This window comes from Neodiprion pinetum, chromosome 3, assembly GCF_021155775.2.
Source record: "Neodiprion pinetum isolate iyNeoPine1 chromosome 3, iyNeoPine1.2, whole genome shotgun sequence".
NCBI lineage: Eukaryota > Metazoa > Arthropoda > Insecta > Hymenoptera > Diprionidae > Neodiprion > Neodiprion pinetum.
In genome coordinates, this window is record NC_060234.1 from 40,383,817 (window position 1) to 40,404,751 (window position 20,935).

Below are 20,935 nucleotides of genomic sequence, written 5' to 3' on the forward strand. Positions count from 1 at the left end.
TCTGGACCGTTTGTTTTTAAACTAGGTATTTTTTGTTTTATTACGACGAATATTTAAATTTAAGGACGAACGTAGATTCGATAGACGTTTGTAGTTTTTTGGAGACCGCACCCCATATTGCTCTAGTCAGATACGTGTCTATGGTTCAGTCGGCGTCAATGGAATGGAGCTGAGAGATTGTCAAGTCGGAAATCGTCGCACTAATCGCAAAGGTCAAGGTTTCACCTATGAGCTTACCTACTAACTTAGTCAAGTTGTACTTTGAGTTATTCGGGCGCATTCGAGCTGTTACAAATTATCGCACTGCCTTGCGACGAGTACAATCAATTTACTCGTGATTGTAACGTGAGCCAGGTTAGCTGCATGTTCAAACACTGCTTTTTGTAAATCTAACGTTATCGGGTGTGGTTTCATAAGAGCACATTTTTCGTTAAAAAATAAGTGTGTATATCTGCATAATGAAGAGAAAATCTATTCTTGGGAAAGTCTTGAATGTAAATAACCTCAGAGTACAATGCGATACATTATCCATGTTGAATGTATTAAAGAATGACGCAGGTTATTCCAAATACAAGTTAAACTACTGATCATGAATTTCAGGGGTCAAATATTTCGCTTATTCATTAATCGGAATTCAATTGTTCGCATGTAAGCTATGAAATTAAGAGTCCATGTTGTATGTGGATACGTAATGTTTTACGAAGAATATTTTCTCATCAGTCCTATATACCTATAAGTCTAAACTCTGTCTGGAATTGAAATACTCGGACACATGTGACATTGGCGGATAGAAAAAAAATTCCATAAAATTTGAAATGTCAGTATATTGCATGAATATGTTGAAATCGAAATAGATATTGATGAAAAAATCACGGAAGATGTGGTTCTCAAATTGAATAATGATGAAATTACAGCTCAAACATCAAACCAACTTGGTCTTTTCATGATCGTAAAACACCGACTTCCCGCACGTGTAACACAATATGCTATGTTGTCAATAAATTTTATTGCAAATATTGGACCATTCGTTGTGACACTCATCGCGTTTCGAATTATGTACAAATTTGCGTGATTTTATTGACAATATCAATTAAAGAACCTGATTATGATAGAAACAAGTACTTCTTGACACGTTTATTTGTATACCAGCAATTTGAAGATTACAATAAGTGATCGTCCATTTTCATCGTCTACGATTGATAACTTTTCAAAGTTGCCTCCAGTATATGAGTGACTTGATTAACATTTATTGATTCGAATAACAATGACTCAACAACTAGGTATTAAAGTCAAGGGGAATTGTAGATTTGAGAAAAATGTCAACCACCTGAAATCTACGATCAATGCCTATAATTCTGGAACCGTTCAAGCAACTCCAATTTCTTTGTCTAATGTTATATTTTTGACGTCTCAAAATCTTATCTCTGATCAGGATGAGTTGCGCAATGACCCTCAAAAAATGATTTATAAAAATAAATTGTTGTCCAGATAATTGGTACAGCTAACTTTTTCTGTGGAACAACATAGAAAACGATATTTTACGCTTTGTGGTACCCGTTCACTTAGCCAATGACTTATTTGCTTACTGAATTCAATTGCAGTACGTAGACATTTTTCTGAGTGTCGTATTTAAATGCATGTCAATGTAATTGAATTTTAAATCGATTTACCATAATCATTCCTGCAAACATGCATGACTCCTACATACCATTACGCAAATATATGTATAGAATTTTCTCTATATAAAGCTTCCAATTCATACTACAATGTTCGAATATTCGAGACTCGTTAGTTTTCAACAGTCTTCTATCGGGTCATTGTTACGGATTGAAGATGTCGCAAGTACAGCAATTCTATGCTGGACAAAACGTTTTCATTACCGGTCAGTATCTGTCACCTGAGATGGAATCCAATTTCCCAACATGAATTAGTTCCGAAGAACACTTTAAGTGTGAATTTTCAATAGCGATAAGTGTAAACAAAACTCATCAAAGAGGCCTTGTCAGTATACGTTTTTCAATTTCAGGGGGAACCGGGTTCTTGGGCAAGGTATTGATAGAAAAATTGCTCCGAAGCTGTAGAGATATCGGGGTCATCTATATCCTAATTCGCCCGAAAAAGGGTAAAGATGTTCAGGAACGCGTTGATGCGCTACTCGGTGATACGGTGAGTTACTAGTATCGAACAATTCCGAATATTATCGTAAATTATATCTTGTCTTTTTTGAGAAAGTGATAAGGAACGCAGAGAGAGAGACAAGAATATCTGAAACTCATTCTAACGCTGCTGATCCATCGTCAACAGGAAACATTTACAGAAGTTTCGTTCTAGGTATTTGATATGTTACGAAACGACTATCCAGAATTTTCCAAGAAGATCGTCGGAGTCGCAGGTGATACCGCCCAGAACCAACTCGGACTTTCTGCAACAGACCACGCACGCCTCGTCGAAGAGGTATGATGATTCCAAATAGACAGTGCGTCTCTCCTTTCTTTGCATCAGATGTTGAACTCAAGACGGAATTCTTCCAGGTTGGGGTGATCTTTCACCTAGCCGCCACCGTGCGTTTCACAGACACACTCGAGACGGCTGTTGCAATTAACGTGAACAGTGTTAAATACGTCATAGACATTGCAAGGGCGTGCAAGAACTTCAAGGTGAGGGTATCTTCGCCTTTGCTTATTCAAAGAAATCAATATTATTACATTTCAGGTTGGGATTCACGTGTCTACCGCCTTTAGCCACTGCGTCCGGAAGTTCATTGATGAAGAGCTTTACCCTCCACCCATGACCCATGAAGATGTCAACATGCTAGTGGAAAAGTTCAGGAGAATCGAGGGTTCGGAGGACGTAATGGAGTACGTCTCTAAACCGTAAGCTTCTAATGCTCGATGACACACTTATATTCATGAACAATCATAAGCTCAAACTTTTTTTTTTTTAAGAAAAAGCTTCCATACTACACTTACAATCAGTGGCAGTTGAAGTGACTAACTAAACTTACAACCAATCGATTTTTCGCAGCTTCACCGGAGAATGGCCGAACACATATTCCTTCACCAAAGCTATCGCTGAGAGCGTCGTCGCTGAGTACGCCACTGACTTACCGTTTGCTATCTTCAGGCCGTCTATTGGTAATTTACTTATGTGACAGGTATTTATTTTGTCTCGGAAAAGCGGAAAAGCAAAATATTACCAATCTTGCGAAACGATTCCATTGCAATTTTTTGGCAACATAAAATACTGTTTGGTCACTGTACTGAGAGTCAAATGACACATTGATTAAATGTTTTGTACACCTGTATGTTTGCTCGTGACGTAACTGGATAAATGTAGTGAAAAAAAAAAAATATATTTGCTTTATTGACACTCAAATACTCTCTCAATAATTGTTACAATGGTCTCAAGTATCTCTGTTGTGATTACGGAGCAGAGCTTGCGGCTTTGCATTGCAACAGTCACCCAATTCGAAAGAGGAACGAGAAGTTGTCGAAAGCTTGAATTTCTGGAATTTTACCGATATTTCTACTAACGTGTTCATAAATTATTTCACAGTAACGAGTTCCTACAAAAGCCCCCTTCCAGGATGGCTTGCAAGTCCGATAGGAATTCCGGGCATTTTTTGTGCTTTTGGATTGGGCATCATTCACGTTGCTCTCCTCGATATTAAGGTCAGGCTTGACATCGTGCCGGTTGATTATGTTTGTAACGCACTTATTACTTCAGCTTGGAAGACCGCAAAAACAGAAAAAAGGTAACGTTTATTGAAATAAAGTCAGAAATTTTAATTCACGGCATTTATCGTAGTTTGCGCGGCAGCCTAGTGGAGCACCGCGTCTTCCATCGTAATTTGAATTGGCAATGGATGAGCGAAAACCCTGCATATACGTACCAAGAAACGGTATTTCGATGCCTTTGCCTTTATCATTTGACTTGCTAGTGGTTAGGGTAGGCTTATTCAATTTATTTCAAGCTCATAGGGCAAAAAGTTGGCTTAGTCGCGTAGCTTCGGCCAAATGTTTATGGAAATGTCGGGTGTCTTACGGTATAAGACACAAACGAGTCGTATTTTACTTTTTTTTTGCGGGATACTCGAGAAGAGACGAAGAAACTTTTTAAAACCAAGCACACAGTTTTGCTTGACCACTTCACAACGAGACCGCGAACTAATGTAGCATTGTTTAACGAATTTACATTTGAAGAGGTGGATATAAAGAATCCTCGTGTAGGATAACGACGAGGGGCGTTACGTGTGTGTTTCAGAAACTCTAAGGACGTTCCAGTGTACAATTACGTTTCTGGAAATGAAAATCCTATAACTTGGCAAAATTTCAATGATAAAGCTACAGATGCCAGATTGACGCATCCATCCGACAAAGCCATTTACTATCCCTACGGATTCACCACAACATCAAAACTTCTGTACAGCATCCTTCATATTTTTCTTCATTTGCTCCCGGCACTGATAATTGACTTTATTCTAAGATTGAAGGGAAAACAGCCGCGGTAAGCACAAATAAATTTAGTCCTATACAGGTTATACGTAGACAAGTTAGAAGGAGTACAATTTCGAAAATTTTCAGGTGAGTTGAAAAATTAACGACGGAGCCAGGAATCGAACCTGGTATCGAGAGATGCTTTACCGGAGACTTACTCCACTAGACCACCTAGCCACCCTGACTACAATGTCATTAATTTCTCGCATCACCTGTATTCGAAATTGTTTTTGTTTTCGTGTGTCGTGAATATATACATATTTGAAATTCGTCGCGAGAGGCACATTTCAGACTTGTGTGTATGACTTGTTGACATATGCACATTAGAAATCTGTATGTGGCTATTAATGTGTGTATATCATAATACATTACATTATTTGTAGCCCATTTGAACGGCCCAGTCGTTCATTTTACTAGATACCAGGTTCGATTCCTGGCTCTGACGTTAATTTTTCAACTCACCTGAAAATTTTCGAAATTATACTCTTTCTAGCAAATTCTTCTCGCTTAAATATTGATATGATTCTTTCATATCATTTAAAATGAACGGCTGGGCCGTTCTAATTGGCAAAAATAATGTAATGTACTATAATATACACACATTAATAGCCACATACAGATGTCTAATGTGCAAATGTCAAGAAGTCACACACACAAGTCTGAAATGTGCCACTCGTGACGAATTTCAAACATGTAGACAAGTTAGTGAATATGCGTGATTTAGATGTACATAATAAACAAGATTCAGCAATGGGATTAAATGTCAGTGCTAATTTCAGAATTTACAAACTCGTCAAACAAATTTATGAGGCGTTTAACGTATTGGAGTATTTCACCACGCAACAGTGGGATTTCGACAATCAGAACGTTCAGGAACTCTGGAAGCAGCTTGGGCCCGAAGACAAGAGAACATTTCCATTCAGTATGCAAGCCGTTGATTGGGATGAGTATTTTATAGGCATGGTCAAAGGCCTTCGCAAGTACATCTTAAATGAACCCGATGGAAACGAGGAGAGAGCGAAATGGCGACACATTTAGTGAGTGAAAGTCTTGAGCCCTGTGGTACGCTTTACCAAAGATTCACACGCGTCACAAATACTCAACTCCTTCACCTGTTTCAGTCTTTATATCATCCATCTGGCCGTGAATCTGATATCTGCCAGCTTCGTTCTGTGGGTGATCTGGAGATCCTTCCGTGGAATCCTATGAATGTTTGGGCTATCCACGGCTGCTCCTTGTTAGTTTTAAACGTGCAAAACGGTTCTTTATTTTGGCTCCACTGTCATCTAATCGACGATGAGCTATAATAGTTATCATGACTATCGTTTATTTAATAGAGAATAAACACAACTTGCAGGTTTCAATTATCGTAACCTAAGTACCTTGCATGGTTTTACGTGACATCCCTTTCAGTAGATCGATGGAGAGCAGATGTTGCAGACGCGATGCGCGTATCACGTTCATAGACTAGGTTTCACTGCCCGATCAGTGATGCCAGCAGTGCATCTTGCGTTTTCGACATCAATACGATTTAGCTCTAAGTGTGGATACGCGTGAGATCAAATATTCATAAGTCATTTCCTCAGATCATGCGTTCATCTAACGCACTTGAATATGGACTACTCCCTTATCATTTCACCGAAATTGTTTCCAAACCATGCAATGAAAAATCAAAAGAAACAGATTTGTACTCATTCTGTATGCAATCCGATTAGGTTCGCATAGGCAATAGCGATATCTCCCAAAACTCTATTGCTTGACACTATCGCAACTGCAGATCACTTTCCACGGCTATAACCGATGTCACTGCACATTTAGCAATGCATAATTTTCATGACCATTTCGAAAAAATTTTCTGGTCTGTATCTTCAGTTTTTATCTACTGATCGTAGCGACTTACGACGATGTAAAAACGTTTTCTCTTACAGTATGACATCGATATTGCGTGTGAATGAATTAAATATTCTTATCTAAGGCTCATAAATGCAGATCAAAAGTATAAGTATAGTAGGTATGAATTTTCAAAAAACCGTATGCATTACCGACAGATGTTCAGTTATTTATTTCAAGTACTCATGGAATGAAGGCAAATAATTTTCTTATAAATAATGAAATCTTTTGAATTGAATAAGTATGCTGTATGCAATATATTCACACAATCGAGTACAGAATTCGTCTATATGTATTTTTATTAAATATCACTAAATAAACAATCATGCTTAAGAATCTATTTTACACAGTGAGAGTGGAGTAAAAAATGATAATCAGATACATATTATATGTTTTCTAGTATTATATCAAAAATATCGTATATATAGTCTATTCGGTGATGTTAGTTTCGATATGAGCTTACGTAACTACAATTAACTCTTCATCGAAAATTTTGATTTGAACGAGGAGCATGTCTTGTATTTTATTTCTTTATCATGCTTCCAAATTGGGCCGTTAAAAGTTACCAACCTGACGATACGACACATGCGTTGTCTATCTAGACTGATATTCGTCTGTGCACGGACCCGATGCGTTATCTGCGCATGCACACGTCCGTCCACCTTCGCCATCCGGAAGGCAAAGCTGCTCCGAATTGCATCTACCGAATTCGTACTGACAGACGTTCGAGACTGTAGCAAATGGAAGAGAAAATTAAATAACTGATAAACTACAAGTCGAATGGAACTGAATACATTCCGACAACTTCGTGAAACTCTGACAATTTAGGCAGTCAACCTTTACCTCTCGGACAGTATTCCGGGACTGCAACTATTCCATATAGTTTACCACTTCCACCGGGAGGAACTCTCAGAGCCTTGTCTCTTTTGCCAGTGTTCTTAGATGCGACTTCTATTTTGTGCCTGCACGATAAAAAATTCATTCTCGTTTTTCATGTGCACAATAATTCCACTCGAAGTGCAAGGAGCTACGTTAAATAGGTACTCACGTCGTCCAGTCCGTCCAATAATAATGGTTTTGCGATATCGCCAATCCGAATGGGTATGACAGTTTCTCAGCCACGATACGAACTGTACGAGTATCGATGTTTGCGCAGTCTGAAATTAACAACATGTATTATCTGAGTGCAAAATCTATCCCCTCTGTCGTCCGTTTGCGGATTCATATAGGTGTGAGCCACGTACTCAGGGAGAAGGAGCCGGCATCTGCCCAACACAACTCGTCGGTTGACCAATCGATTGCCAAAGAGTTTGGAAGCTTAACGAACTCGTTTTGCATGAATATCGCACGGCCCGTCCCATCCTCGTTAGCCCACTCCAGTTTTGGAGAAGCGCGGTTCCAGTCAGACCAGAAAATTTTCCTGAATATCATGAAATTGAATATTATTCGCAATCGCCGCAGCTTATATGAGAAAACATGTAGTAGGATAATTCTGAAAGCTTTGGATACACCGCTATTGTATCGGAGAATGGTCATGCAGTTTACGACTGTTATGAATGATTGATCGGAAACGTAATGGTAAGTTTTACCCTCGGTAAGGGTGAGCTGTGATTCCCCTGGGGTTAACGAGTCCTTCCGATACCAAAACTTTTCTCTTTCTAGTATCCAAGTTCGCAACCTCCACAGTTTTCTTGTTCGAGTCGGTCCAGAAAGCATTTCGCGATACCCAGTCAATAGCGATTCCTTCAGCAGCACTGACATCCGTTACGAACACTTGCGAATCCGATCCATTGTACATCATCGAAGATATCTTGTTCCCTGAAAGATGCATCACTTGGTCAATGTGGAACTCCATCACTCAGAAACACGATGGCCATGTCAGATGTCGATGAAAACGGGTCATTTTCTGTAAATATCTTTCACCTGAGATGTCACTCCAGTAAGCTCTGCCCGCGGAGCAATCGATGTCCAGGCCCTCGGCTACCTGGGAGGAAGTGATTGCGATTGGACTTCCCGGGTTATTGGGTGTTGGGAAGAAAGGTATCTTCAGCATCGCCACACCCTGATTTATCAGCAGAATATTCGAGTCGAACTGAGGTATGGTTCGGCAGTCGGCACCGTTCCCGGTGAACCCTGCGTTACACACGCAAGTGAACTGGTTCTCACCGGCCGGAACGCAGGTTGCATCGACGGAACAGAGGCTCGAATCTCTCCTGCACGATGACTCTGGCAGGCAGGTGAAACCGTCGCCGAAAAAGCCCTGTGAAGGTATGATGTGAGCTTGAAGCAAATCTAGATATCCAAAATTAAGTGATTGTTGTAAGAAGAACCCACCGGCTTGCATTGGCAGGCGTAGTTAGTGGCTGCCGAGTCGTAACCGCAGACGGCGTCGCGTCCGCAATTGTTGATGATGTTACAGCCAACGTGATCCGGCCGGCAGTCTTGGAAGCCGTCTCCGTTGTACCCGGATATGCAAGCGCAGGTGAAGCCACCTTCAGCTTTCGACACGCAATGGGCGTTCAAGTGACACTGTGACGGGTTACTCGAGCAGTCGGCGATCATGCAGACGTCGTCCACACGGTTGAAACCTCGGAGACAGTCACAGGTGTATCTCGACGTGGTCGGGTTGTAACGGCACTCCTGATTCTGACCGCAGTCCAAATTCTCGCTGCACTCGTCTGCGGAAACAATCGCATCTTGATCAGTGTTGAAACTCACCTCAGAGACTTAGGTAGTAGCTCTTTGAAAGGGGCTGGAATCTCCGCTGATCGTGAGTTTTTCAACCGGGGAATCCGTTATAACGGAACAAGAAAAAACTTATCGGGGCTTTGGAAAAAGTGAAGATGTGAGCACCGATTGGCGTGCAAATTGTTCCGTCGCCCTCGAATCCAGAGTTGCAGACGCACTTGGAGTTCGCTGAATCGTCTGGTCTACAAGTTGCGTTGGGATCGCAGATGTCTGTCTGTAGACAGTCCACTTCTGTTGGCAAAATTAGACGTGTAATGTTTTTGCTGCTATTCTGAGTGCGTATAGCAATTAATGCAGGCGTTGAATCCTTACTTGTTGACAAGTTTATGCAATAAGATTTTGTTATTGCAAATTAATCTGCAGCTCTCAAGTCGCTAAGCGGGTTTCACTTACCAATCTTTCTGCACTCGTATCCATCGCCCTCGTAGCCTGCGTTACACTGACATTTGTAGATTCCTTGGCTTTCCGGCAAGTAGACGCATTGTGCGTAAGCATCGCAGATGTTCAGAACGTTGCAGGATACTGTGAAAGCGCATTATGCAATTACGTTAAAATAATTCCAGTGTAGATGTCAAGCAGCCTTTTTTTAGTGCGATTGCAGTTTTGCTATGCTATTATTATACATTTGGTATTGGGCAATGGACATCACCACATACCTGACAGGAGGTTTACAACTGCATGTAAACGTAGTCCTCACCTGATGATTCTATTTAAGAGATCTGCTATTCCCAAAGACTGATTTACAGCCATGCAATTGTTAATATTCATTTTTGTAGGGGTTTGACAAGACTGCCAGCAATGTTAGCGTGTTAATGTTCATTATGAAATTTGAAATACGTACCACATGCAAGAAGAAACGATAATTCAGAGTTAAATGCAGGATTAGAGAAAAGCAGAAGCGTTCTTGTGGACAGCAACTGTCCATTGTGAATGTTACGATCATCTCGCATGTTGTAACACCACTCACAGGACTGGAGGATGACACAATGTCGTTTCCTTAATTACCTGGCATTACGATGAGCAGTTTTATATTGCGAGACGATCGTGTTCTTCAATTAATTAATTGAAACAGCAGATCGGAATAAAGAGGTTCAGGTGTACATATAGAGGATGAAACTCCGTACATTGATATCCGGAAGAACCCATTGTCTCGTGCTTGTATCCTGGTTGTGGAACGCAAATATCCCTTTGAGGATCGTAGGCATATCCCAAGGGGCAAATACACCGACCAATCTCCGGTAGGCACTGGGGTTGCGGTCGTGGCGATACTAAAATGTGCGGCGGTGGTTTTTGGGTGGAATATCATCTACGGGGAATCTACTAAATCGATAACGACCCATATTCTTTGAATAACCGTATTATTTCGTGGTGCTATCCCTATCGTGCTCTACATAACGTACGCACGGAGTTATAAGTAACCCATGGATTTAGGGATAAGCGGCTACGGAATGCATCATTGGCTGAACTTTTGAGGGGAATTATATGATGTGAAACCTGAATGCTAGAACAGTCCCAGGTATATATATGAGGTATTCCATGCCAACTGGCACTGGTAACATGTTTTAAAAAAGAATGGTCGGAACGAAAAATCTGAAAAAAATGGTGAGTGCTTTTTTTTTGGTGGTAGAATCATACAAAAAATAATGAAGCAAATTGGCGGGGGTCAGGGAAAATGTCCTCTCAGTTGGCATGGAATACCTCATATAGAGTATATTATGTGTCACTGTATTTTTTCGTCGACCCCTTAGAAGCATACCTTAAAATTTACATTCCTACTAGTGTAGATCATTTTCAGACCAGTAGTTGACCTTCTAATTGGCTTTTCAACAAACATGACGGCCTCTTCCAATCAGGCAGAATGCAGGATCAGGTGCAAGTGAAATTTTCCGAAGTCAGTCGCAGTAATTTTCTCATACTCACAGTCTTCATCGGTGCCGTCGTATGTAGTACTGATCTCAGTCCGGTCTTGTCCTTCTGTCGAGCTGTTGTACCCACGGTTCGCCTGGATGCAAGTATGATCGTCTTGGTATTCCCATCCTTCGACCGGGCACCAGCACTGATTAAGGCTACACTGGGGAATTGGTTGTGCTTCGGTCACCCACGTCGGCGTTGTGGTCTCTATGTCCAGCTCGAGCTCACATGTATAGCCATCTCCTGCGGAAGAGGACGAGTGTTAGAGACAGACATACACCGTGTAACATGACAATCCATAAATATCCACGAACAGATCACATATAGATACGACATTGTCGGACGGATTAACATTCTCAAATTATGAGTTTGTAGTCTGATGAATATATTTATTTATAAAAATAACCTCTCACGTTATAATTACCTACGGTACCGCTGTCGCATATACACTCTGTGGTTTGAGTAGCATCATTCTCGGAGCAATACGCATACGGAGAGCACATTTTGTCGCCACAGTTTACTAAAATTAGAATTCGCGAAGTTTAAGTATACAAAGGCTCGAGGGTTTGAAATGTAACGATGATTAGGAGTTGATTTGATTACGTTCTTGGATGGGATAGCAGCCATCGTCTGTTTGCTCGTAGCCCCCAATGCATGAACAGTGCGGAAGTCCTTCGACTATTGTACACTCGGCATAATCACCGCAATCCTTGTCCGCGCAGGTTGGCATTCCTGAAAATACAAAATTTCTTCGCGTTATAGAAAGTGGTCTCATACATATCACAACTGTTTCCTTTAGAGCTAGGCATGCCAGAAAGTTATGAGAGTTTGCATCAATTCCACAATTTGCGAAACCAATACAGAAGTTGTGTACGATCCTTACTCTCGCAGGTACGACCGTCTCCTTCATATCCGTCCAAGCACTGACAGACGTGACTACCTTCGTTGTTGATGCAATTTGCGTCCGGAGAGCACGTATGAATTCCTGACGTACATTCGTTGACGTCGACGCAGTGTAAGCTACCGTCTGCTTCGTACAAATATTGATACCTTCAGGAGTGAAAATCGGGTGTTGATATAAGGTCTTTAGGTTTCCATTCGTTAGTAATATTAAAAGTTTTCGTCCTACCCTGGATTACAGACACACTTGTAGTCGTCGCCCTCGACTATGCATGAGCTGTGATCACCGCAGTGGAATTTACCCTTGATGCAAGGATCCTCTTCCTCGAGAGGTGCGACCTTGGTGTTCATTGCGAAGCGTATAATTTGTTCCTTGGCTTCATAGCTTATCAGACCTCTCGAGAACTTGAGACGTACAGTGTTTTCTTCTCCTTCGTTAGGCGCGTACTGACAGGGCTGATAAGTTATTGCGATGGACTGAGTAAACGGATGTTCGATACTAGACTCGCCGATCAATTTGTAGGAACGGTTGGTCTGAGAGATGATCGTTCCAGGCTGCGTTTTCGTGTAAAGCTCGTCGTGGTCCTCGTATTCAATGCGAGCTTCCGGAGCCAAGTATGGCAACGAACCTCGGATATTCGTTTCCATTTTCAATTGCCCGAAGACGTCTAATCCCAGGTATCGCGAAGTGATGGTCACGTTGTCACCCGTATTTGTGAAGATCATAGAGGCCGTCATGTTGAAGACTCCACCTTTCATGGGAAAGTTCTAAGTGAAATTCGGTAATAGGACGTCTAAAATTAAATGTGAGAGAGAAAGTCTGAAGATGTTGCAAAGGTTCCTCTAATTGGAACCTTCGATGCGAATATTCTGTTACCGGTTATTTGATACCCATTCTTGGTGTTTTCAATGGGCTTCGCGAAGAGCCAGCCGAGGACGCTACCCAGGTTACTGAGAAGCTGAGACCTTGGACCAATTAATTCGGGTACTCTGGACATGGCCGTGTACGTTCTCCCGTCCTTAGTTTGGACGTAACACTGCAAATCCTTCGCTGGGAATTCCTCATTGTTCACGAATCCGGTTACCTTGCCAACTGCCCGTAGAGGTAAATCTGCAAGATGCAGAGTTAATAGTATGGCTGATTGTGAGTCGTTGGTTCTGACTTTGGGACGCGATCGAGACCCATCACAGGAAAGTGAGAAACGTGATCTGCGGCATGTTCAAATACTGTCAAGCTCCGTTTCCTGCAAAAACTTACAGTGCCGCGTTTTACGGTCCTTCTCAGGAAGTTGTTAGGATGTACTACGTCTTGAACTATAAATAGATCTGGGATGTTCTGACCTTGCTCTCTTACACCTAGTTTGCAAAAGGATACACATAGCGGATTTTTGATGCCAAGATAAGCAAGCTACTTCGGCAAGGTTATAATTTGAATATCATTGCCAAACTGGATTGTATTTACTGCATTCTTATTCATTCCTTAGCTTTAGGATGGGTTCTAGAGTCCCTACAACGTTTTTGCTCATGGCGGCGGTATCTCGTACCCTTAAAGAGCGCTGCATAGGAATTGCGACTAACCGTTCTGTTGACAAAACTTTCCGTTCCCAAAGTAACCTGTTTTGCAGACACAGCAAAAACCCTGGCTGTAGTCGACGCATTCTGCTCTACTGTGACAACTCGTCCCATCGGTCACACAGCTCGGGATTTCATTGTTTGCCGGAACATCTGTAATGTATTATATTTTTGATACTAATTAGCGATCATGGTTGTTAGTCAAGTGTTCAAAATGCAGTACAATCTCGAAAAGTTATTTCACGATAAAGGCAACGTCTTGGTTCATACAAAGAATCAAAAGAAAATACTAACGAAACAAAGAATCCCTCGCTAATCAGTTGGTCAATCGCTTTAGGTATTTAGTAGATAGTTGAAAGCAGCAGTTGCAATTAGTAATTAAAGATGGACGCTTTGGTTTAGTATTGTGAGAAATCTCTGTATTATTCAAAAGTACACAAATATTGAAGACCTTGAAGTACTATATTTTTTGAACTCACATAGAGTCAATTCATAAAAAACGATTTCTGCTGATCACATGGCAATTGTTATATACCTTGAATATTGTCAGGGAGTCGAACATTGGCCAAATCGTTGATCGGACCGATCCCCAGAACCCATTTTCCAGGTTCACCGATATTAGACCACCTGGAATAAAGCCGTGTTTAAAGTTTTCACTGTCAAGAAATGTCTGCCATGAGTTGATGATATCATAATGTGAATTTACTTGTCGAGGTTTACAACTTGATCAGAGCCAGAGTCCTTCAAGGTATACATGCGGCCATCCCTGGAGACGACACCCGCCTGAGCTCTGGCATCTGGCAAACCTCCGGGATGGGAGTCGGCTTGGATCCATTGAATACCTTGCGGAGCGTACAGGAATTCAGCGTAACTGTGGGTTCCGTTTGACGAAATCACGACTTGGTAGGTATTTTTCTGGGGTTGTTGGGTCGCCAGAAACAACGAGAAAAAGCAAACGAGGATCAGTTAGTATTAGATTCGATGAACTGAACTTGGAGAAGAATATTACAAGTCCAATTTCGAAAAACTCACTTTGTCGCTTTTTGCGTTGTAGTAGCCGACGTTCTCCCAGGTCACTATTAACAAGCTGATGGGATAGAAGTCCGGGGCGTCCGTAAAGAAATCTCGTATGATTTCACCGGCTTGGGAGATCCTACTCGGATCTTCGGTTTCCTCCCAGTAAACCACCCCAGACCCTCTGGTGTCCACGTGGGTGTACAAAGGTGCTATTACCGGGTAGTTCAGAGGGAATGGAATGTTGAAGAACATTTGCATTGGCGCCAGGAAAGACAAGACTCCGTTTCCGTTCACCTGTAAAACGATGTGTGGTTCGGGATTGACTACGGATCAGTTTTGTAGTAACAATTCAAAAACTACTACTACGTACGTCTTCCTCGTTTTCAAATTTATTTCAGTTCGTGTAGCGTGTATTATTCACAAATAAATCGGGTACTCGATACACAAGTTTCATGTCAATAACGTATTCATACGAAAAGGACGCGGCTGTTCACACAGCTTTAGCGTACAGAGAGATAATGACTATTATCGGTACAAGCCGTTCCGTAGATTATCGCGGGTTCTTTGTGAGATCACGGACTACTGACAGCTGCGGAAGCACAATCTATATTCGAAGAATAATTTTGCCTTTATTTCCTGAACCAAATATGATTCTTCGGTGTTTAAATTCTGAGATGAAACGGCAAGCCAGTTTCAGGCACTTAGACCGAGTACAATGGTAAGGCCTACAATAGTTGTGCGATGGGTTTATGATGCAGTTATTTATTTTTTTTTTCTTTCTCCTTTTTTATCTCATTAACGAGAACAAGAACTTCGGCAACCCCGAGACGTATCACTTAAGCACGAAGATATTACATGTGCGTGACACCGTGAGAGTGCAAGCTTGGATGTAGAGAAGTCATTCACCCAACTGCAACTCGTTACATCAAGTACTCGTTTCGTCAACACGCGTGCGCATATTTGCATGAACTTATTTGTATTTATGGACTTACCCGCAGATTCACTTCGCTAGAAGAGCGAAGAGACGTACACGCGGGATTTGTCGGTAGACTCGCTTAAACGCATCGCTTTCATGATGCAGCCTTTTCACACTTGCTTACGCCTCTGTCAACATAAACACGGACAGAGCTTCATTGTGCCGGGTTATGAAATTTTTTCGTATGTGCAGCTGTTCGGTCAAGCGGCTTGATTGGACGCTTTCCTGCACGAATTGAAACGAGCCCTCTTCCCCACGCTCTGCACTTGCCCTGAAGACTATTTGTTTGTTTTTTCGTTAAAGAGATGTACCCAGAAGGCAATGCAGCGTTGCCGGTTAATCACATGGACCATTCAATGTGAATACAGCCTGTGAATGTACAGCTACATTGTCCAAGTGGCTGATCCTTGTGAGGGTTTACGCTCAAAAGAGCTTTCGACTGCTGTTCGAAACGCAGTTCAGTATTTTGACAAATTTGTAGGGAGGGTAAGACCGGCAAATTTTTGGCCAGAGACTTACCATTTCTTTTCATTCATTACTCGAGTCAGATGGTTCAGACGTGTGACTCTCATCGGGTTACGAAGACCTTTGACCTGACGATAGCTTCATGGAGATAGCTAGGGGCCGTCTGAACGCTTGTCTTGAATAGTGTAAAAAATTGCCCGAACATTTGTCTAATAAATTACTACTCGGGTTGCTTCTCATAGTTCCGTAACCGTCATACTTATTCTCTCAATTTCTTGACAGTACGAAATTGAAACAAAAAGTTAAACTTTCACGCTGACTGATGAAATAATTTATACGATTCCCGCTACTCATTTAACTCGTCTCATAAGTTGTCGGATGCGTGATGCATTGCATTATGAAAGCTGATTATTTCACTGTTGATTGAAAAAATAGTTCCATGTATTATCTATTATCAGCTGTTTTATGTGAACAATGCGGAGCATATAAAAACTTTGAAGAAACATTGTAATATATTAAATATTCAGGATACCGAATCTGTTGAATTTTAATTAATGTACGACTCGGCTCAATTACATTAACCTCTGGTAAAAACAATGTGGGTCAATATTTAAGCAATCATCGTTGCCGAGCTGTTGTCACATGGTGCGGTAGCCTCTTGTGAACTTTGTTGCTCGGTCTCACGACTAAAACACTTTGAACCAAATTAAAACTAATGAACCGGCGTGCCGGACGCTCGCGTATAATATCAGTGTGACGAATAACATACCGTACGTATGCTCACACTGAGAGGGGATAAAGTTTTAATCAATAATTCATACGGTGACAAACTTTCGCACATATTATAAGTTCTAATTGTATTTATAGAGCTGCTATTTTTGTCGAATGTTGCTATGCCGCTGATTCCATTTAATATACAAAAAAGTTTTGGCGAGGTTGTTCAATAATTCATTGACTGATCGGTTGGGCAGTTTTGAATTTCATATGAATTAATTCATCGTTCAACTATCGCTATTATTACTGTTGACGAGGTTCTCACGTACGAACACGTGATTTTTCTGCTAATCCATTCATTCTTTAAGTTCGAACTTGATCTTCAACAAATTGAGCCTATAAAACTTCCTTTGAAAGAGATCTTTGGGTTCTTCCTTTTCACTTAAAATACTTTCATCAGTAATTATCGTACCTCACGAAAGCATCGACTAGCATTGCTCGGCAGGCTCGTCTGTACTTCAAATTCTGTCGAGACTCTGATTTGGGATGGTGGTCTGCAATCACTCTTAATTATACGCTGAGAGGGATCGAGTCATCACCGTCATCGTCGCCATCATCATACACGATAACTGGGAATAGACATGATTACCGTGTGGGATGCTCAAGTCCGTCTCCTAACTAGCTAAGCCTTCTGTCAGCGCCTCGGTTAGATTAAGTTATCTGTGTCATATAATTGTGCGCACTTTTCATTTCGTTAACTTATACGAACGCCCATGGGGTCTGTCTACACACACGATACTGTCCACACGTTTTTCCTCCGTCGCCTTTTCGCCAAAAAGATTCGGTAATTTGTATCATGTAATCTCAGCAATGTCTCAAGTCCAGATGCTCACCGAACAAATATCTACAAGCTTGACTTGCAACGAGTAGAGATGACGAAGAATTGTCCGATTCGTGATCTTCGAATGAGATACTTCATTATACAATATATATGTATATATATATATTATATACATCTCTAATTGTGAACTGACGAAGGATTAAGTTAATGCAGTTACGGCTAAGGATTCACGAACGATACCAAATCTCTGTCGTTTGATGGCTGGTCGATTTTTCATTGTACATGTACGCAGTTCTTATATCCGCAGATCTGCGCCTTTCACATCCTCTGTTTCCCAACGAGAAGAGGTTCGTTGCTTATGTAGCTGCTTATGGTTTTCAATATTCGCTGGCCTTGAGCTCCCCAATCTATCCTTATCGTGCCTTAATTACAAGATATTGTCTTTCAGGTTGTTTACCAGTAAACTTGCGGGTATTCACACGCTTGTACATAGTCATGCTATCGCATATTTGATCCTAGAATTTGATAAGACATATGCACTCACTTATCCACGTTTCCACGTTTGCAAGAAGGAAAAAATATACGCGTAAAAACCGTCCTGCGAAGCCTTTGCGGGTTCTCGATTCAATGAGATGTGCCTTGAGGACTTTTAATCCCCGTCGGCGAGACTGATGTGTGCTATATTTAGTATATTATAAAAATCTCAGTTTATCGCACAATGCTGAATAAATCAGTGATACGAATGAATATGAAATTAAGGTTCAAGCTATCTTAAACCCACTCTAGTTCATTGACCACTGGTGATTTATGACAGTTATAGAGAATTGAAGAAAGACGTTATATTTCTGAATCGATAACTAGGCTTCATTTCAATTCAGCACTCCAGTTCAATTGGAGAATTGGGAAAATTTCCATAGCCTGTCAATTAATGGAAAAGATGTTGCAAATTTGGTTAGAAATAACTGTGAATTTTTTTTTTTATATCTCAAAATATGATGTTTCCCAAATGACAATCCCAGTTGAAAAATATCTCAAAGTTTCCGCGCAGATAACTGCTGCCACAATATTTATCAGTGGCTTATAAAACAGTAAACAAGCTTCGTTGTAACTTCTTACGCAGTGGATATGATATGTATGCGTTTACGATTTACTTTAAAATATCGGCGAAAAGCCATTTGGCATTAATTGGATTGAATGAACCGAATAAAACTTGTCGCAATCAAAAATTTATCTCAAACTGTTTACGGTTGATTAACGGTCAAAGATCACCAGCTTTCAAACACGGATTTCCGTTACAAGATACGTGCACAATTACTTTTTTTGTTGATGAAAATTTACAGATGCGGTCAAAATAAGAAACGGTGCGTCATTGTTTTCCTTTCATTGTCATACACGACGTTATCTTTACCGTGCGCAAATTCTTCGTATCGACAGATGCCTACACGTGGTTAGTGTAACTAGCTCCGTTTGCCCAGATCGCTTATCTCTAAACTCTATACTCCTGACTCTAAATCTAAACTGGCGTAAGTCACGTCAAATTATCCGTAACTTCTTGCTTCGATTCCGCAAACCAAAGGCTAGACGATAATGGCTCATCAAATCGTTCCTAAAATTGCACCTTCAATTTGCACCATTCAAGGCGCGTCTTCGCGAATGCTCTTCGAATCACGACACCTCCTTTTGATCCAGGCTTCGTGTCTAAGTTGCGGTAAGTTGCACGCGGGAAAAAATAAGAACCAAAACAAGGTAAATGACGATAAGAATTGTATCGATCTTCAATTTAAAATACAGTATCACGCACTTATCGAGGTCAACGAGACTTGTGCCACAATCGATGTTCTAGCTGCACGTAGTACGTGCAGGCAGTGTATTGAACATGGATGATACGACAAATATTTTCGTTCAAATCGTAGCGCGTAATTTCTTTCGCCAAGAGATTTGTACCCACAAAATCAACAGTCAAGATTTTCTGTACATCTGTGTATAACACATCGATAGAATATTATAAAAATTGAAATTGAAACCAGTTGTTCTCACACGATCCGCGTACAGCTAAGTCATTCGCAACGAATCTCTTTCTCGTTTCCCCTTTTTCTTTTACTCACGTATATCGTATCGTAGACGTAGTCGTAGAAGCTGATCGGCGTCTTCAGTTTGACCTGAACGGTTTTGAGCTGACCATCGGTGGTCGGCTCGAGGGTCTTGCCGAGTGCATAGGCGTAGAATGGCCGCTGGTACGTTTCGTGAGCCGAAAGAGGTTCGAGCCATGCCACGAGGGCCAAGAGGACGGATGTCCACGCACAGCCAGTCACCATTCTCCTGGAGCGTCTTGGCACAACTGTGTATTACAAACGGGCGTCGTACTCCAACTGAAGCCGACTATATGAACGACTTGTTCCGCGCCTTTAACAACTTCTCGCTGCTCCTCTCCTAATCAACTCTACTACTTTACACGGAGTCACCGCACCGCGGAGAGATTACGCACATCGTACGTCTTCCGCCCACTTCTCGTTTCTACACAAACTTTATTCTTTCATTGCCCGAGTCTGGTATTTTTATGCACTTATTCCGTTTCTCGCCAGATCGATTAACAGCAATAACGACTTGTGGGAATCGAGTAAAAGTTGTGGCTAGGTGGCTGTTGAAACAGGTTCCACAATGTATTTGACGATTTTATGATTTTCAAAAACTTTGGATACTTTTGAATTCATTTTACGGCAAAATTCATAGCTTACAATTAATTTCAATCGAAAATCCGTCAAATTTTGCATTCACTAAGTGGTTCCTTGTCATTGAAAATATTGTGATGCATATCGAATGTGACTCGCGCGATAAAATCCTTCTCGATTCTCTGTACACACAGAAACTAAAAATATTGCAAATTCAAGCTATCCAATTAATGTGTTTTTACTATATCACAAATTTTTCACCTCTTCAAGCAGATGTACAGCAGATATTGTAGGTCACGCAAGTTTTTTAAATTCATTGCAGGGATTTTCAGGCGTTTTTCAGCAGGCCTACGACCGGAGATTTGTGAGTGGCCCGCTATCAGGCGCTCAGTTTAAAATAAGTACAGATAAAAAAAAATATAGATATTAAATTCGAAACCCAGGAGTTTCGTTAAGTTTTCACCCTAATAAAGAACGCCCATCCTCTCAAGTGTCTGGATTACGCAGATTTTAGTAAAGCAGATTCCGGAAATACAATAAAAAACAGCATTACGAAATCGTCTAGAACGATTAGTGTTGTGTACAAATTGACGAGGGTTGAAAACGAATGGAGGTGGGTTTATATTGGATATAATATTGAGTTACCGCGTCCTAGATTTGGAACAACAATTACTCACCTACTACGTTGCTTACGGGTAATATTATCTTGCATGGTGACCATTCGTGCTAATACATC

General features: G+C 41.1%; 2 protein-coding genes across 4 annotated transcripts; one reads left to right on the forward strand and one right to left on the reverse strand.

The window, feature by feature from the left end:
- Positions 1-1,790: 1,790 nt before the first annotated feature.
- Positions 1,791-5,860, forward strand: LOC124215679 (fatty acyl-CoA reductase wat-like). 2 transcript variants are annotated; one of them, XM_046619365.2, is made up of 10 exons: positions 1,791-1,882; positions 2,027-2,166; positions 2,332-2,454; positions 2,532-2,657; positions 2,713-2,873; positions 3,025-3,134; positions 3,556-3,754; positions 4,264-4,506; positions 5,276-5,533; positions 5,618-5,860. In XM_046619365.2, the coding sequence occupies exons 1-10, from the start codon at positions 1,834-1,836 to the stop codon at positions 5,703-5,705; spliced, it is 1,497 nt and encodes a 498-aa protein (XP_046475321.1). In that variant the 5' UTR covers positions 1,791-1,833; the 3' UTR covers positions 5,706-5,860. The 2 variants fall into 2 exon arrangements, with proteins under 2 accessions (XP_046475321.1, XP_046475323.1); XM_046619367.2 differs by having other exon boundaries at positions 2,713-2,858.
- Positions 5,861-6,542: 682 nt separating this feature from the next.
- On the reverse strand, positions 6,543-19,904 carry Ndg (Nidogen). Of its 2 annotated transcripts, XM_046619358.2 has the most exons (21): positions 19,636-19,904; positions 14,550-14,828; positions 14,224-14,432; positions 14,053-14,144; positions 13,524-13,670; positions 12,823-13,056; positions 12,175-12,697; positions 11,929-12,095; positions 11,649-11,777; positions 11,470-11,565; positions 11,055-11,288; positions 10,259-10,402; positions 9,528-9,656; positions 9,240-9,365; positions 8,721-9,064; positions 8,310-8,646; positions 7,976-8,204; positions 7,631-7,806; positions 7,435-7,543; positions 7,230-7,348; positions 6,543-7,117 (listed from the first exon to the last, which is right to left on the reverse strand). In XM_046619358.2, the coding sequence occupies exons 1-21, from the start codon at positions 19,843-19,845 to the stop codon at positions 6,981-6,983; spliced, it is 4,170 nt and encodes a 1,389-aa protein (XP_046475314.1). In that variant the 5' UTR covers positions 19,846-19,904; the 3' UTR covers positions 6,543-6,980. The 2 variants fall into 2 exon arrangements, with proteins under 2 accessions (XP_046475314.1, XP_046475315.1); XM_046619359.2 differs by lacking the exon at positions 10,259-10,402.
- Positions 19,905-20,935: the final 1,031 nt, after the last annotated feature.

Bases quoted from the DNA above. Each gene is read 5' to 3' on its own strand.
- LOC124215679 (XM_046619365.2), top strand. From the start codon at position 1,834: ATGTCGCAAGTACAGCAATTCTATGCTGGACAAAACGTTTTCATTACC. The intron at 2,455-2,531 runs GTATGATGATTC...GAATTCTTCCAG, and splicing joins ACGCACGCCTCGTCGAAGAG to GTTGGGGTGATCTTTCACCT. The intron at 5,534-5,617 runs GTGAGTGAAAGT...CACCTGTTTCAG, and splicing joins GCGAAATGGCGACACATTTA to TCTTTATATCATCCATCTGG.
- Ndg (XM_046619358.2), bottom strand. From the start codon at position 19,845: ATGGTGACTGGCTGTGCGTGGACATCCGTCCTCTTGGCCCTCGTGGCA. The intron at 8,205-8,309 runs GTGAAAGATATT...TGCATCTTTCAG, and splicing joins TTACTGGAGTGACATCTCAG to GGAACAAGATATCTTCGATG. The intron at 7,807-7,975 runs GTAAAACTTACC...CATGATATTCAG, and splicing joins ACAGCTCACCCTTACCGAGG to GAAAATTTTCTGGTCTGACT.